The sequence below is a fragment of the Kogia breviceps genome, chromosome X (genome assembly GCF_026419965.1).
Source record: "Kogia breviceps isolate mKogBre1 chromosome X, mKogBre1 haplotype 1, whole genome shotgun sequence".
Taxonomy (NCBI): Eukaryota; Metazoa; Chordata; class Mammalia; order Artiodactyla; family Physeteridae; genus Kogia; species Kogia breviceps.
The window spans coordinates 3,664,069-3,681,445 of NC_081330.1; the positions used below are offsets into that span (position 1 = coordinate 3,664,069).

Here is a 17,377-nt window from a genome sequence, read left to right on the forward strand (position 1 = left end):
CTTACTTTTTACTACACACAGTTTTTGTACTTTTTGAATTGCATATCACCTGTTTAAGCACGGCCCTGGTAATTCTAGGCTGGAAAACATTTTAAAGCTGCTATTAGCCAAAACTCACCCCAGCCACAAGAAATACCATAGGAAAACAGCCACAGGATATCTGCCTAGGTGACATTAAGTTCCTGCTGTGCCCTCCCTCCAAGCTACTGTGGCTACACACGTGCCAGCTCACTGACTGAGCTGACTTGCTATTTAGGATTGCTCAGAGGGAAAGGCGTCACAAGCAAAGGAAACAGCCTGTGTGAAGGCCCAGGAGTTTGTGTGGGGTGGGGATTGGGGGGTACAAGGCAAGTGTGAGCAACTCTGGGAACCTGGATAGCAAGAACAAGGGGAGGGTGGCTGGAGAGGGAGCTGCCGAGGAAAGGAAGTCCGGCTCACACTGCGGGGTCTCCGTAAGTTTTTCCTCCAGCCCAAGGGTAATGGGCAGCTAGCGAAGAGCTCTGAGTAAGGAAATGACCTGTTCCAGAATTGCAGAACGGATCAACCCCCCCCTCTGGTTTCAGTTCTGCAACGGCTTCGCACTGCTCTGCGTACGGCGCCCTGGACTGAGAATCAGGACAACAGTGATTGGTCCCAGGGGAGGACTGCCGTGCGGTGCCCAAGGTGAGCCCTAGTAAGCCAGCAGATTCCCGACCTGGCACAGTAAAGCGTTATTTGAAAGAGTGGATTCAACTGCAGTCTAGGGCCAACCAGAGGAAGATCTCCTCAGAGATTTGATCAAAGCAAACAGACTGGCAGGAATCTAATCCAAACCCCAAGTTGGGAAGGGACCTTGATGATGCTGAAGGCAGGATCCCTTGCCTGGTATTTTAGGTGGGTTTGTTAATAAACTGTATTCCACGAGGCAAAGTCATTGGGAATAAAACATCAGTTAAGGCGCTTCTTAAATGACTAGTCCTCATCAAAGCTGTCACACAAATTTTACTTAACCCCTTGGAGGAAGGGGCGAAAACCAAAAATAAGCATGGCTCAGGTGCAAATTCCAACATAGCCAAGAAACTTAAGTGTTTCTAATCACAGAATTTATGAATATTGTTGTCCCTTTAGGAAGTCTCTGACTGAAAACTAGTCTTATCACGACAAACTGGAAAAATTATTGATCTCTGCCTTCCACTTGATTTCTCTGAAATGTAACAAATATCGTCACCGCCTAGGTTACAGGTCCATGTTAATTAGAACACTTCAATGGAAAAGAAGCGGTTTGCTTCAACGGCTTATATAATGGTCTGAAATGGCTGATGAAAGGTTGAAGAGGTCTCTGGGTCCTGAAAACATCTGAGTCACTAATGTCCGAATCCCTCTTACTGTCCAAAGGCTGTGAAGAAGTTCCAAGCTAGCCGCCCCCTCTAAGTTTCTCTCGTGTCTGGACCGTACCTTGCACATTATCTCTATGCCACAAGAGTTGTCTCCATGGCTCTGCGCTCCAATCTTCTCAACTCTGCTGATCACTCCCAGGGGGACATCGAGGACGAAATGCGGGTCCTGGATTCACAAATTAACACGAATGTCAATCAGTGTCGGCTAACAGAGCTTTCCCATTCTAAGTCTTCGCTGGCTTAAAACATGTTTGCTTACTTCGGATTTCCTCTCGGTCCAGGTTAAGACACCGAAGTCTGATTTATAACCTGTTTTGTGAAGTAGACGTCGAGACTACAATTAAACAACCCCCTCACCCCCAGCGCAGGTTTAAGTGCAAGTCAGAAGGAGAAAAACAAATACCGTATGCTAACACAAATATATGGAATCTAAGGGAAAAAAAGGTCATGAAGAACCTAGGGGTAAGATGGGAATAAAACACAGACCTACTAGAGCATGGACTTGAGGATACGGGGAGGGGGAAGGGTAAGCTGGGACAAAGTGAGAGAGTGGCAGGGACATATATACACCACCCAGTGTAAAACAGATAGCTAGTGGGAAGCAGCCACGTGGCACAGGGAGATCAGCTCGGTGCTCTGTGACCACCTAGAGGGGTGGGATAGGGAGGGTGGGAGGGAGGGAGACGCAAGAGGGAAGAGATATGGGGACACGTGTATATGTGTAACTGATTCACTTTGTTGTAAAGCAGAAACTAACACAGCACTGTAAAGCAGTTATACTCCAATAAAGATGTTAAAAAAGAAAAAAAAAGATACAAAATCTGCCTGCAAATGCGCACATATTAAAAGTGAACCTCTGTTTCTCTCAGGGTGATGGGATTTCGGGATACTATTTACTGTCTTCTTTATTGTTCACTTTCTTCTGCAGTTTTTAAAACAGTAAAACACGCTTTTCAATACTCACCCTCTCTACACTCTTGAAGTACATCTTAAAGTCTGTCACTGTCAGGGTGCCACTCACTGCTCCCACAAATGGGCAGATATACATGACATCTTTCACTGAAAGAAAAAACCCCAAACATCATCTACTGCCATTGACTTGTGTCAATAAACCTTAACATGAGTTTCCAAATATATAAATTTGTGATTCCAGTTTTCTAGGAATTTAAATTCTTTCATTACTTTAAATAAAGGCATAGATGGATAGTCTTCTAATAAAATTCCATTTTTTAAAACAAAATTTTGATTTGCGACTCAAGGTTTTAAGTAAAAGGCCTCATAATAAGTTACATTTTGTCATTTTTTTCCAAGTGGTTCACATTTTCCCTGAGTGATAAATTACTCACATTCAAAAACACATTAATTAAACTCTGAAGAACCTGGGCTACCATTTCATAAATCACTGCTAATGAAAACTAACTAAAGCTAAACACTGTCCCCTGATGCACCTCCAAAGAAACTGCTTTACGGAAGACAAAAACCAAAACCACATCAATGAAGTGGGAAAAGAGTGCTTCAAATTCTTCATCAGCTTCCGTTATCAATTTTATTTTCTTAATGTTAATATCAATATCAGTATCTTTCACGTCAAAATCAACAACATACGTGACTCCTATGAATGTTAAGAAGCTCACACCTATCACAAAGATACCACATCTTCCCAAAGTGCTGTTCCATTGAAATGGCAGGAATGGACACAGCTCCAGGTGAGTCCGAGGGGATGAATAATGGTACTAAAGATGCCATTCAGCCAAATTCTCAAAACACTTGCATAAACTTTCCTGTAGCTCATTATATACCAAGCGGCTCCCATCGTTGGGGTTCTGGGTATAACTGGACAAGGTTCCTGCCCACCAGGTGACCCGTGAGAGATACTACACAGAAAATTACCATATAGCCTGAGAAATGCTATCAGAGCCATGTGGACTCAATGTGATAAGAGCTCAGAAAAGGAATGACTTAACTCAGCAGGGAAGCGGGGGAGGGGAGGGAGGAGAGATCAGTGAGCTGCCAGAGGTTAGTGTGGCTGGGTCAAAGGGTGCACGAGGATGATGGGACACGAGGCCAGAGAAGACTTGTTCATGAGTGTTCATGGCAGTTTTATTTGTAAGAGCCAAACAGCAGAAACAACCCAAGCGTCCATCAATAGATGAATGGATAAGCACACTGTGGTGTAGCCACACGGTGGAGTACTACGCAGCAATGAAAAGGCATGACTGCTGGCCCATGGCACTCACAATGCGGAAGACTATCACAATAATTATGCAGAATGGGATAAGTAGACAGAAGAACATACTCAATGATTCCATTTCTACAAAACTCTAGAAAACAGCAACTAGCCTATAGTGCCTGGGGAAGGGGGAGAAGGCATGGGAGAGAGGGATATAAAGGGGCCCAAGGAAACTCCTGGGGGCTGATGGATATGTTCATTATCTGGGCTGTGATGATCATTTCCCAGGTGTATAAATGTGTCAAAACTGTTCAGGTTCACTTTAAATCTGTGCAGTCTGTTGTCCGGAGAAGAAGAGGCATGACATAATTAGCTCTGCATTGTAGTCAGACTGTTCCCAGAGCAGCACAGAGGCAGGGCTGGAAACGCTCCCAGAGGAGGAAAGCCCAGAGAGGCCAGAGGAGCACCAGGAGTGAATGAAGTTCCAGAAGCCAAAGAGAAAAACAGTTTCGAAACTCAGGTCGGGCTGAACAGAGTCCTGAGCCACAGACGAGGCTGCCCAGCAGGGGTAGCTGTTTGGAGGTCCGGATAGGAGAGCCCAGCTGCTCCAACACAAGATGACCATGCTCTGAGACCCGGCCACGCGCCTTTGGGAGAGAGCCATGAGGGAAGAAGGTGACACTCGGCCTCGCAAACCAGGCCGTCCGACCTAACCCCGGCGATCGTGAGGTAAAGAGCCCACAGCCGGCTGCCCGCACCCCTCCAGCCCCGGCAATCTGCCTCAGGCCGTCGCCCTCACAATCCAGGGTGGCGACACATGCCCTTTTCCTGCACTAAAATTGTCCCTTCTGGACTCTTATAAGCCACCAAAATGTCTTTGCCAAGTTCTCAAAACTATCATTAAAAGTATGATACGGATCGTCTGTCGATACGTTTTCCTTATAGTGAAGCCATCCAACAAAGCAGCGAACTGACGTTACCGTGAGAGTCTCATCCGCCTTCAGTTCACGGGGAAAAGCGGGACCCTCTTCTGTTGGTACTGCTACCTAAGACTCGCTCGGAGCTTAAACGTATCCTCTACAGTCCCTTATCTCTTGAGGTCACGATGACATTAATAAGAATGACTAGGTCTAGTCCATCTGTCCCCTAATTAAATTGGCCTGGCTGATCTCCAGCACATACATCATCTGTGCCTGCGAGTAAAGCGCCATGCCATTTTATGGATCTCTATAAGCAAAGTGCACTTGTTAAACTTACCAATGGCCTTGATTGATTCTCCTGGGAAAAGAGGCGCCTCTTCCATCTGTGCCAGCTTATTTCCATCCCTTAGAGCCTGGCAAGAAACCAAACAGGAGTAAATCTCACTTTCCAACTGTAGACCTGGGAAGAATGGTAGTGTTCTGCGCTCTTGCTACGAGGCTACAGAAGCGTGCAAAATGTATGCTCCCCTCCCCGTACAAGACAGTTTCAAAGCTCAGCATCACAGGACACCATGCTGCATAGTCTAGCAAATTGTTACACATATTTAAAGTTCACAGTTAGAAAGCATTAATACAGAAATGGCTTGACGTGACAGATAGATACTGTGATCATGACACAGACAGCTATTACAAGGTGCCTCCAGAATTTGGAAATAAGGTCAAAAAAGGTTACCTTCTGAGCAGGAAACTAATACAGACAAAATCAACGTTAGATGCAGATGCTTAGTTAGCTGTAGAAATGGCCCAGCTATGAGAGTGCGTGGGAAACCCCAAAGTCTAATTAACAAGAAACCAGGGAGGGGTCTCTTACTAAGGAAAGCCCTAGGCTTCTGTACTGCAGCCCAGCTACCTGCGTCTGCACAAAGCATACAGGTGGGACGGGCGAGTGGGCCTGTCAGTGTGTATCCCATCGAGGCCACAAGAATGCGCCCTCATCTGGCAGACAAGAGTATGTCACCCACTCCCTCCTGTGGAGCAGGGTGTGTTCATCAGGCTTCCCCCAAGTCAGTTCACTCTGCGCTGATTCCATCTCACCAAGCAAATTGCTAATGAGGTATCGGGGTTCCTGCTACAATGCCACTAGGAAAAGGATGTCTTGGATGGCTGGAAGGATACATGCCCACATTTCTAAATGTCCAGATCTGCACTGTTGCCCGGTAGCTAGTCTCTTGCAAGCTCGGTTGGATAGTACCAGCTAACTCAAGGGAGCTGAGAAAATGGTGTTCTTGAACTACAGTGCTGGGGACCAGAGCCTGAGCTCGGTGCCAATTCCAAGGTACTGCCGCACTGGGAGATGCTGCCAAGGAAACTGGTCACTTTCTCCTGGGCATCTCTGACATAACGTGTCACGAATAAGAATAAGGTGTTCAAAACCCCAGCAATTCCCAAGCTGTGTTTCATAGAGCATTAAATTCCCAAGAGATGTGAATAGGACTTTTTGGGAAAAGTTGGGGAAATGCTGGGTTAAAGGGAACGAGTTTAGCTGGGGTTGTTGTTGTTGTTGTTTGTTGTTGCTTGTGAGGCAAGGCTTCAGCGTGTTAATGCATGCCGAGCCGGCCAGAGGGCGCTGGAGTATATGGTGCATTTCCCCTACCTAGTCCGTCAGGGGCTTTCTCCAAAAATACCTGTTAACATCAGGAGGTCACTAGTGTCCGGCAGAAAACAGATTAGACAATGCTAAGTTTTCAGCATGATTTTGTGAAGCAAAATATTAAAAATTGATATCTTTTATAATTCTAATCAAAATTATTGGAAATTCAAAATAACTATTTTTCACCGTTATAAGAATATTTCAATATATCTTATAAAGGGACTTAAAGGTCCATTTAAAAACACTATATATAGTAGGTTCATCCAATTTTATAAAATAAAGAAGGGAAACTGTCAAAATATAAAGAGCAAACTCAATGCTAAATGTTGGTCAAGGTATGTCCATCCGGGGAGGGCACAGAATGACACAGTCCACCCTCCTCCTCAAGATACACGGTTAAAATCGGACAGATTAGTGTTCACGGTTCCCCTAAGCAATTTTATTCAGTTTAAATGTTTAGCCCAGATTGGGTTTTTTTTTCAATGTTTTAAACAATTGCTTTACAATGGTGTGTTAGTTTTCAGGTTGGTTTTTCAGACACTTCTCAATCAACACTTTTAGGGACATAGAGAACTGTTAAAGGGGACACAGAGAAGTGTTTGTGGATGCATTTATACCCACACCTGATTTGGAAACACATCTTTGACACAATAAAGCATAAACCAATATTTATACTTCTAAATGTCCAGTTTTAGAAACACTAAAAAAATCACCAATCGTAATAGAAGCGTTTTTTTGAGAGTCTGCTTTCTTTAATTTATTGCCTAAACTAGTGACTATTTTTATAATATAGTTACAAAGTCAGAAAGCTATTTTAATCAATATTCAAGTTTTAAATAACTTCGAGTGTTACACTGTTAAAGCTTATTTTAATGGGTAAATATTATCATGCAGACTTAAATTCCTTAACTGATATTTAAAAATAAATGGGAATAGGTTATTTTGAAATATATTTACTAAAGCAAGCTGTTCTAATCAATTGAATCTGGAAGAGGTGAGGGGAAGTCTGATTACTTTAAGCTTGATAGCAAGTCATGTCAAACACTTTAAAGTCCTCAACCCAGGACTAACTAATAAAGTGTCAGTGATGGGTGGGAGGGGCAGCGATTGGGACCACTTTGAGAAGGTACCAGGCTCTCAAGATAGAGGGTGGAGATCAAAGGTTTCTCTTCTCTTCTGATCATCACGTTAAATCTGGCTTGAAATACTTGTGCGTTTATATGAAGCATGAACGTGCTGGTGAGACAGAGTGAGACAAACCTCTCACTGATAATTAAACCTGGGACATGCTTCGTTAAGTGATGAAAAAGCAACTATCAGAATAAAACAAATCAATTGATCCTACTGCTTCAGGTATCCCCATAAAAGGTTGGCTGTGTACGGGAAAGACACTCAGCTTTAGCATAGGAGTTTGCGAGGAGAACGGCTCTTCCAGGCTCACTGTTTTGCGAGTATAGTAGATTCCCTCTATAAGCTGGTGTTAAGAGATAGCACTCACACTTGTGCTATATTAAGCTTTAACTGCAACTTCCAAGTTGCACAGGACATGATTTGACCCTTGATTTATCCAACCCGTGTACAGCATAATCAAAGAAGGAATGTCCTTATGGATAAAATGTGTCTCGTGAACACACCCAGCCCTCTTGGTGCTTTTGCTCAAGGTGTTGCCCAGTTGAGGAATTCTCTCTGATGACCTCATCCCAACCCTGTGCCGGAGACCCGGAAGGAAGGCCCAGCTGAAGGCCCATCAACTTCCTGGCCTCTCCACTACTCTCTCCTCCTCCTGAACCTAAGGCTGCTGGGTGGACAGTGTCTGTAACAGCCGCCTGCCGAAAGCAGTGCTTTTCAAACTGGCTCTTCAGGGCGCTCCCACGGTCACCGAAGGAGGGTGGGCCAGGCAAAGGCACAACTGAGCACAGAGAGCTTGCCGTGCTTCCCTAGAGCAGCTCTTCTAGAGGTTTCACACATAAGCTTTGGGGAAATTCTGCTGCTTTAAACACTCCTGAGAGCCCAGAGGTACTGAGCAAAGAGTAAGCACTCAGGAAACCTCGATGAATGATTTTTTTTCTTCTGTAAAATACATGGACTCATTCCACAAACACCTACAGCGTGCCAGGCGCTGTGCTGGGTACAGACCTTGCAAATTTGAATAAAGCAAAGTTTGCACCCTCGAGGGGCACCCTTAGCATATGCATCTGTCCCCTCTAAGTCTTCGTGAAGGCACTTCAGAATCCTGTCCTGACTGAGGCGCATTAACCTCATCAGTAAATCTACCTGGGAAAACCAAGAGGCAGAGATGAACAAATTTCTGGTTGACAAAATGTTGGATAAACCAATTTTTGCAAATAATGTCATGATGGAATCTACCAAACTTGGACAGGAGAGTACTACTGTAGTGGAAAAAGCATTTGCTGATTGTCTAGAAATCTAGTATGAAATGGCTTCTAAATACACGATCTGTAACTACAAACAGATGAACACGTAGAACTTGCCACCTGATCAGCTTCAGCTTCAGAAGGGTAGCCCTTGTGTTCTTCCTGAATCTCCTGCACAGCACCAGGTGCATGGACAAGAAAAGGCAAAGAGGGGAAAGAGAAACACGTGCAAACAGACAGGTGAAAGGACCGAAGTTCTTTTTTAAAGAGACAGTAAGCATGTAACATTCGACACACCTTTCATGGCTTTGCACATCCCAACATTTCCCCCTTGGAGTTAAGGAAAGAACGTGTAGGCCATCTAGAGCATTCTCACCCTAAAATGGAGTATCTATTCTGTGTTTGCGTTGGGGTACAAAAATGAAAAGCAAACAAACATCACGGGTTTCAAAGAATGTACTGTCTTTTTAAAATCAAGCAATACTGCAGCATACAGCCAAGAAACAAAATAACAGACGCATAACATGCTCATAGAAAATAAAACATACCACAGAGGGCAAGGAACAAAATCAAGCCAAAATACAAAGGCAGTTCAGAGATCAGTGTTTTAAAAAGGAACTATTATGCTGTCCAGGGGTCAGCACCACTGGAATTAACAACATTTCCGCACACATGAGCATGCGCATATCACATGCTGGGGTCACACATACGCAGGTACATACATATACTCTGTTACTTATTGCTAATTAAATATTGTGATTTATGACTCAAAACCATATTAAATCTTTCTAATTACAGTATCAATGTGCTTCGAAGAAAAGCGTCACATATCTTTATCTAAATGTTTTCCAATCCCTTTACATGTATACTCTTCTTAATTTAATTTCTTTATGGAATCAGTTTTTAAAACTCTAAAAACTTGGACTTTTAGTTTAGCAGGTGGTATAATGAGCATGAATATTGAAGATGACAAGATTATAACACCTTTTAAAAGTTGTATCAAGTCTCTGAGGCTGAAAATATTAGAATTTAGCATCAATATATTTTTCCTTCAAGAAACTTTGGTTCTAATGACTACATTTCTTTAAGAGGCAGTGAAGAAGTAGCAAAGCTTTAAAAGAATTTACTCTTTCCCACCTTTCATTTGTGTCAATACAATAAAATAGCTACTTAAAATATTTTTATACTTTATCATCAGATTGAATTTAGTAAACAGTTGGTACTGCTACCCCTCAGAGCAGGACAATTTTTTAAATGCAGCCAGGTTTTTAAAATTTACATTCCTTTTTTAAATACAAAGAAAACGGAATCATTCTTTGATAAAAAAATTTTTAAACAGAAGAATGAATGACTAAACAACAACAACAACAAAAACGCCACAGCATTTCACAGTCCATGCAAGTGTAAAGCCAAACACTAATATTTAACAATGTGAATCAGTGAAAGAAAATGATTCCCATGAGCGAAAGAAAACATGATAAAAACAAAATTAAACAAAGAAAAGCCAACTAGAATAACAAGAATTTGATTTAACCTGCTTATTTTTGTACTACTTCATTGGCTTCAATAAGATTAAAACTTTAAAACTGAAGTCATGAAATGATTCTGTCAAAATCCACATTGTTCTCATTTAATGGAAACAGGTTAATTTTCAACATCTGATACTCAGGTTTAAATGCATGCACGTTACCAATCTTTGTCTTGCTTTATGAATATTCTGAAATAAAGGGAAGGAAAATCATGAGGAAACTATAAACTATAATCTACTAGCTGTAACAGCTACCTCTATATTTTAAGAAATACTAAATGGGGCTGATTTTGCTAAATTTATCTTCAAGATTAGCACTTCTGCTTTTGGGATTCAGCATGCAAACAGGAAATCCTCCTTGATCTTGTAATCAAGACTTGAAATCCTACTTAGATCTCCTTACTCAGGAAGGAGGACAACTGACCCCTTTGTTGTTGTTCTTGTTGTTGTTATTAAATACTTCAGCATGAATTACGTGACCAACGAGGTTAAAGTAAGAGGACTCTGTAGGCCTAGCCTTATAAACCCGGTGCCATGAATGCCCATTCGGTCAGAATTCACGCAACACAACAGAAGTCAGTATCGCACAGTGGTAACAATTTTAGCACCCTGCCCTCACACACATTGGCTTTTTCTGCACATAGAAACATTGTAACAAATAAAGCATTTCTAGTGAACACTGAAAGCTATGACACAGCAGAGCAAACTGATCTGAGTGACTCATAAAATCAGTGAGAAGGCAAAGAACGCTAAATAGACTAAGTGTTCGATCAAGCACAGAAACACACAAGGAGGAGGCCCATGTGCTGAAAGCCAAATATCCTTACCCTTATGTCAGGCCTCCTGCAAACCTGTCAGTTAAAACACAGAACATCATCATCACGGATGCGTCACTATTGACCTGTGAAAGATGCCATTAAGCTCACCAGGCCCTGCCCTAAGAAACATCATAATATACTCCAAATAAAACCGAGCAGATCGATCCTAACACATTTGCCCTGTAAGCTCCATTCGATAGCCAATCAATCGTAACACGTTTGTCCTATAATTTGCAGGCAAGTCTATGACTTGGAGAAACTTATTGCCCTTAGGCTAAGACAAACTACATTACTTTATTTAAACACAAACCCCTTCTGTCAAGGGCTATTACAAGACAGTGTGAACAGGCCGTGTGTGAAAAGTTCATTTGTGTGTCTGTTTGGAATACTGAACGCATTTTCCACATAGAAACAATGATATAAAAGGGCGGTTCTGCTCCCAAACCAGCCCACAGAAACAAAACAAAACCGAACCAAGAAACCACAAAAGCGCCCACAGCTGGCGCAGAGCACAGCTCAGCTGCAGTGTTAATGGGATCACGAAGCCTAGTTCAGCACAAATCTTAATCTGGTTTCTAGAGGAATCTATTTCCATTTCGCACTTGGGATCCAGAATTAAACTCCCCGACGCGGCCGCTCCACAGGGAGAAGGTGCCCACCCCTTTACACCAGCCCAGCCCCGCTGCATACGGAAGGGGGGGCCTCAGCTGGGAAAGGGTACCTGGCGGGGAGGGGAGGGCCGGGGAGGGCAGCCTCCGTGCAGGGAAAGCCGAGCTTTACTAAATCGGGACACTGATTGTAGAGAGGTTATTCCTGTGACTCCTACTCGAACGTGCAGAATGAGCGTTCCGGGAAAGAGCCCAGAGGATGGATCGAACTTTTGAAAAGCGAATAGTGCCAACAGTCTGAGGAAGACATGAATCATCTGTTCCCCACTCTCGAGTCTGAAATCTGATCATTGTTACATACGATAAACACTGGAGGTTCTATGGAAAACAGATCACTTTAAAAGAAATCACTGTAGGTTCTTATTAGCTTTATAGGTTTTACTCAGGAAAGATAAGAAGATCACATGAACACGAGAATATAGAGTTCATCATTGTTACCAGTAGAAGAAAATACTCTTTGAAGTAAAAAAGGTATCTGAATTAAGGGATGCTGTAGCTCAAAGGGAATTAAAGCCCAGGAGTTCCTAAATATAGACTACTTAGACGAAGAAGCTTAAACCTGGCTCTTTTTTTTTGAGGGGGTGGTGGTGATGAATATGTTTATCATCTTAATTAATTGTGGTGCTTGTTTCACAAGTGGGCACCTATCAAAACGCATCAATCTGTATACTTGAAATATGTGAAGTTTATCATTTGTTAATGATAATTACAACAGGAAAGTTAGTACAAAATAAATAAAATGCATGCTTATGTTAATAAAAAAACCTCAAAATGAGACATACATGGTAATAAGAAGTCAAAATAGTCTCCCCTCCCAAGCTTCATGTGTCAGTGATAAGCACGTTTGGCGAGGCTTTGTTTTAAGCCTGAGGGGGGCCTCCGTAACCCTGAGCACGCTCACACCACTACTTCTGGACGCGTCGGCCGTAAGCAGCGCCCGGCGGCCTGGCTGGGTGGGAAAGCACGCTCTCTCACACTGCGCCCTCCCTCTTCCCCATCTCTGCTGACTGAAATGATAATTTTTAGTTTTTTATCGTTGTCCTTCTGCAGCAGCTGCATCATTTTAAAAAAAGCTCATGAAATACTTTTTCGGGGCAGACACTCTTCTAAGAACCTTGTATGTACTAACTCATTTCATTCTCAGAACAACCTTGTGAGATAAAAATTATTATTGGCCCCATTTTTTGATGAGGAACCGAAGGCACAGTTAAGTAACCTGGCCAAGTTCAAGGTTTCAGAGCAAGTACTTACAGCCAAGTACTACTACACCGCCTCAGCCTAGCGCCGCTGTAATTAAGCCACATTAACTAAAGCCTTCAAATGTTCATCTGCTTTCTCTTAACTCGCTCAAGGGTGGATGAAGAAAGCAATACCAGGACCTCTTCCCTCGCTTCTCCTTGCTCCCTCCAAACCTCTGCAACAACAGGTTATTATTTTCACTTTTGTTCTATAACTGCAATTAATTTTGTAACGTTTTGTCTATAAAGTGATAGTAACAATTGACAGCTGGAAAGCAGCATTCACAAGCAGCATAACTGGCCTTAGATGCAGGAGATATACCGCTATCAACAAGCCTTTTGCTACTGGAAGGAGAAGCTAAATCAAAAGGAAAGGGGCGGGATGCTCGTCTGCTTTGCCACCCACACAATTCTTCACCTGCTTTATGTTAAGTCCTTGCTACCCTTGGTCGGAGGCCGGAAAGGTCAATGGAGGTCACCTGAGTTGATACCCACGTGTTTCTGCTTTATAGTTTTCATCTCTCCTAAAATAAGCCATTTCGGGCGCACAGGGAGGTTCATTTCCTTTTTCTTGAATCTGAAGCTGATTGAAGCCAGAGAGCGGTGGTTTGAAGTCAGGCGGCCTGGGGCCAGCTCTCACTGGCTGACTCACAGGGCCTCCGTGTGCCTGCATTCGGCCTCAGTTTCTACATGTACGAAAGGAAACAAGTCTACGAATGGCTGCGAGGTCCTGACCAGCCCTCAAACCCTAGGAGTCATTTAAGCTTCATTGGAAGACTTCAGAAAGCATCTCCCCAACCTAAACTTGGTGGGGGGCAAATCGGCCTCCAGTGCTGACAGCCCTCGAGAACTCAGACAGCCGCACAGGCTGTATCATTCTTTATATTCTTTATTATACAATGAACTGGTAAACCTCAGTGTTTACCTGAGTTCTGTCAGTTTTCCTAGCAAATGATGGGACTCAAGGAGGGACTTGTGGGAACCCCTGATTTGTAGCCAAGCTAAGCAGAAGTTGTGGGTAACCTGGGTACCCACTACTTGAAACTGGCATCTGAAGTGAGAACTTCTGTGGGACTGAACCCTTAACCTGTGGGGTCTGCACTAACTCTGGTTAGTATCAGAATCGAGTTGAATTGTAGCACACTCAGCTGGTTTTGCAGAATTCATCAGTGTGGGGGAAAACCCCACACATCTGGTGTCACAAGAGTTCTAAGAGGGTGGGGATGCAAACCCAAGCTGACTGGTGTCAGTGCCCAGGCTCTTAATCTCCATACAGCCCTACCTAAACCTGTTCCCTTTCTGAGGAGGCTGACAAATGCCCTCAAGGCTCAATGCCCAGAATGGCCTGTCCTGTATTTTTTGGAGTCTCTTTTCTATGAACCCCACGCAGCCCAGCCCAGCCCCGCTCCTGCGCATGTTAGGCGCTCACATCACATTTATGGAAGTGGGCTGGCACTCAGCAATGACAATACACTCCTCCTGTAGTCATTTTTACATATCATATACATTTTCATAGAGTAACAGCATACAGTAAATGAGCACTGTATGCATTTCATACATATGGTGCCCTTTTTAATACATTAAACCTCTGCTGTAACACGCACTACACAGATGAGGACACTTGAGGCTCAGCAAGGTAAAGTAACTTCTTGGGCAGCTAGTCAGGTACAGGGCTGGACTCAAGGCAAAGTGCCCCGACTCCAAATTTTATGATCTTTTTGATAAACCATATGATTCTAAGTGAAATAAATATCAGTTTTGTGGTTTTTTTTTAATAAATGAGTTATCTTTGAGCTTACGCCTCTAAGAGGCTTCTTTTCACGAAAAGATTGTAATAGTGGAGTAAAAACACCACTGTTCTCTGTTTTAGGCTTAAAGTCTATAAAGTAATTCTGCTTTAGCAATCAGACCACTACAAAATGAATTAAAGAGTTTGACCTGTTGGGTCAGGAGATCGCTCCACTTGCTGCAGGAGCCTCAGTAAGCAGGAGTCCGCACAACTTACTCCTCACTACCGGCTGCAGCCAGAGGCCAAAGACAGGCCAATACAAATCTCAACCAGTCATCCAAATACAACCCTCGTCTTTGGGAAACAAGGCACACCTGAACCTGGCCTGACTCTTTTGTCAAACCCTAGCCTGAAACAATCATTCTCCACTCTCTGAAGCCCTCCAGGAAATGTGACCAATGAGCCATTCAATGAAGCATGCTGGCCCCAACTGCCATGTACAAAAGGGATGAGCAGACTTGCAATTGAACTAGTACAGGATAATTGCTGATACCCTTTTCACTAACCAGATTCTAACATCTTTATTCGCATAACTATATGCTCCATTTAAATAATACTTCTGATATATCATGAGTTGTTAGAAACATTAATCAAAATTTATTCTACATGCAATATAGAGTCACTGAGCAGTCTGTAAAAATCTTGACTTTTTAAAAATTAAATTTCTAATGTTGAGATAACTGTTGATTCACAAGCGGTTGTGAGAATGAGAGATTCCATGTACAGTGTACCATGTCACCAAATTTCCCTGATGGTGGCATATTATAAAACTATAGAACAATACCAGAACAAGGACCCTGACACTGACACAGCCAAGATGCAGAACAATTTCCTCACCACCTAATGCTGCCCTTTTATAGCCACATCCACTTCCCTCCCAGCCCCTCCCCTTCTTAGCCCCTGGCAATCACTAATCTGTTCTCTATTTCTCTAATTTTGTCGCTTGAAGACTGTTAACACAAATGAAATCATACAGTATGTGATCTCTTGGGAGTGGCATTTCCTACTCAGTGTAATTCCCTTGAGATTTAGCCAATTCTGTCTCTGTCCTCTTTATTCTGCTGTTGAACCCATCCACTGAGGGTTTGGTGGTTTGGTTTTGTTTTTTCTTTTTTTATCATATTTTTCCGTTTTTAAATTTACATTTGGTTCTTATCTCATTTTCTTGCTGAAACTTTCCTGTTTCTTGTCTCTCACTTTCTATGTCTTCATTGTTTCAAGCATATCTGTAATTGTTTATTGAAGCAGTTTTATGATGGCTTCTTTAAAATCTTTTTCACATAATTCTACCATCTGTCATCTCGGTTCTGGCATCTACGGATTCTCTTTTTGCATTCAGTTTGAGATCTTTCTGGCTCTTGGTATGATGAGTGACTTGCAGTGGAAACCTGGCCATTTTGAATACTATGCGAGTGCGGGTCTTACGTAACCCTCCTGTTGCAGCTGCTTTCTCTGCCGCTGCTCCACGAGAGGAGGGGCGGCGGTGAGCACTGCCTCATACAGCCAGGTGCGGGTACAAGTCCAGGTTCCCCTCTCGGCCAATGCTGCCACCAAAGGACAGGGGTCTCCTAGTTACTTCTGGGTCAGGGTGAGAGCTCTAGCTCCCAGTCAGGCTTCCGCCCATGCCTGCCCAGCTGGGAGTGGCAGGAGCACTCATGACTGACAGCACTGTAACCACAGTGGACGTGCGGCCTCCTTGCCAGTGGGTGGTAGTGAAAGCCCTGACTCTCCACCAGGCCTCCGACACCACAGCTGCAGGGGTCACTGTGCGTTGCTACAGCCTGGCAATGGTGGAATCTAGGCTCCCCGCTTGGCCTTGCTGCTGGTTTGGGTGTGGGGCCGGAGCACAGTGGTTAGTTTCTAAAAGTTTTCTTTCTACTCAGCTGCCCCCTTCCTGTCCTTCGGCTAGAGAGACTAGGCTTTTCTTGTCTGCAGCCGCTGGCCTTTCTGGGTTGCTGGCTTCTTCAGCAACAAGTCTGGGTTATATATGGCAAAAACATAACCCAGGGATAGCACCACCCTGTCGTTCCTTAGGTCCTGGGGTCCCTAACCGGTCTGCCTTCTTCTCGCTACCTTTCAAGGCATTCTTATGTCTATTTTATAGATAATGTCCAGGGTTTTTATTTGTACTGAGTGTGAAAAATAAGAAAAAAGTACATCTGCTCCATCTTTCCAGAAGCAGAAGCCCAAATCTTGATATTTTTAAGAAATAATTCTACTCCACAAGTAATCCTGAGAGATAGGACAGTACTTTGACATTACAGTGGTTACAAACTGGAGGCCTATTGCTCAAACAGGCAGTAACAGGGTTGTTTTTGTAATTTAATGTTTTTAGGGGGACATGCTGCAGTCTCCAGTTCTCCACAGCCATGTCTGTTTCGCTTGTTAGCTATACCCTGTAAACATCTGTGTTTGCAAAGTCTGATTTAATAAACAGATCACAAGGCCAAGCTATTAACAGTGGACTATGGTCATGGATTCGAAAAGATCGTGCTCAAGCTTCCCTCCTTCTAGACTAGTACTCAGTTTAAGAAGTATTAACTAAGACCGAGCCCGAGCAATAATGAAGCCTTTCCCACACACTGCATCCCACTTCCCTCCAAAACCCTTCTGGAAATTTCTGTTTAGGATCCAGAGTTTAATCATTGTACTAACCTATTAAATGATTAAATTTAGTATAGGACTCTCTCCACTTTCTCCTTTTTCTTCAGAATGTTTATGGAAGAGATCTAGCTAATGTGTCTGCAGGGATGAGAGTAGGAGAAACAGGAGGAGAGGGACAGAGGGCTGGTGGTGATGGTGATGGCGATGGCGATGGTGATGATGATGATGATGACGACGATG

The 17,377-nt window shown here is 43.3% G+C and overlaps 1 protein-coding gene across 16 annotated transcripts in view; it reads right to left on the minus strand.

The window, feature by feature from the left end:
• MTMR1 (myotubularin related protein 1) overlaps nucleotides 1-17,377 on the minus strand; it is a 520,398-nt gene that overhangs the window by 491,287 nt on the left and 11,734 nt on the right. For 7 of the 16 annotated variants that reach the window (XR_010838680.1, XM_067023586.1, XM_059051096.2 and 4 more), the window contains exons 3-5: nucleotides 4,804-4,879; nucleotides 2,341-2,435; nucleotides 1,435-1,542 (exon numbers count right to left, since the gene is read on the minus strand). Coding sequence is in view for 15 of the 16 variants with exons in the window: in XM_067023586.1 (XP_066879687.1) it covers nucleotides 1,435-1,542; nucleotides 2,341-2,435; nucleotides 4,804-4,879 (279 nt within the window). In the remaining variant the exon portion in view is untranslated. Of the gene's footprint in view, nucleotides 1-1,434; nucleotides 1,543-2,340; nucleotides 2,436-4,803; nucleotides 4,880-8,609; nucleotides 8,664-10,182; nucleotides 10,210-10,847; nucleotides 10,872-17,377 lie in introns of all 16 variants that reach the window. The other 9 variants (XM_067023582.1, XM_059051101.2, XM_067023588.1 and 6 more) reach the window with 8 other exon arrangements.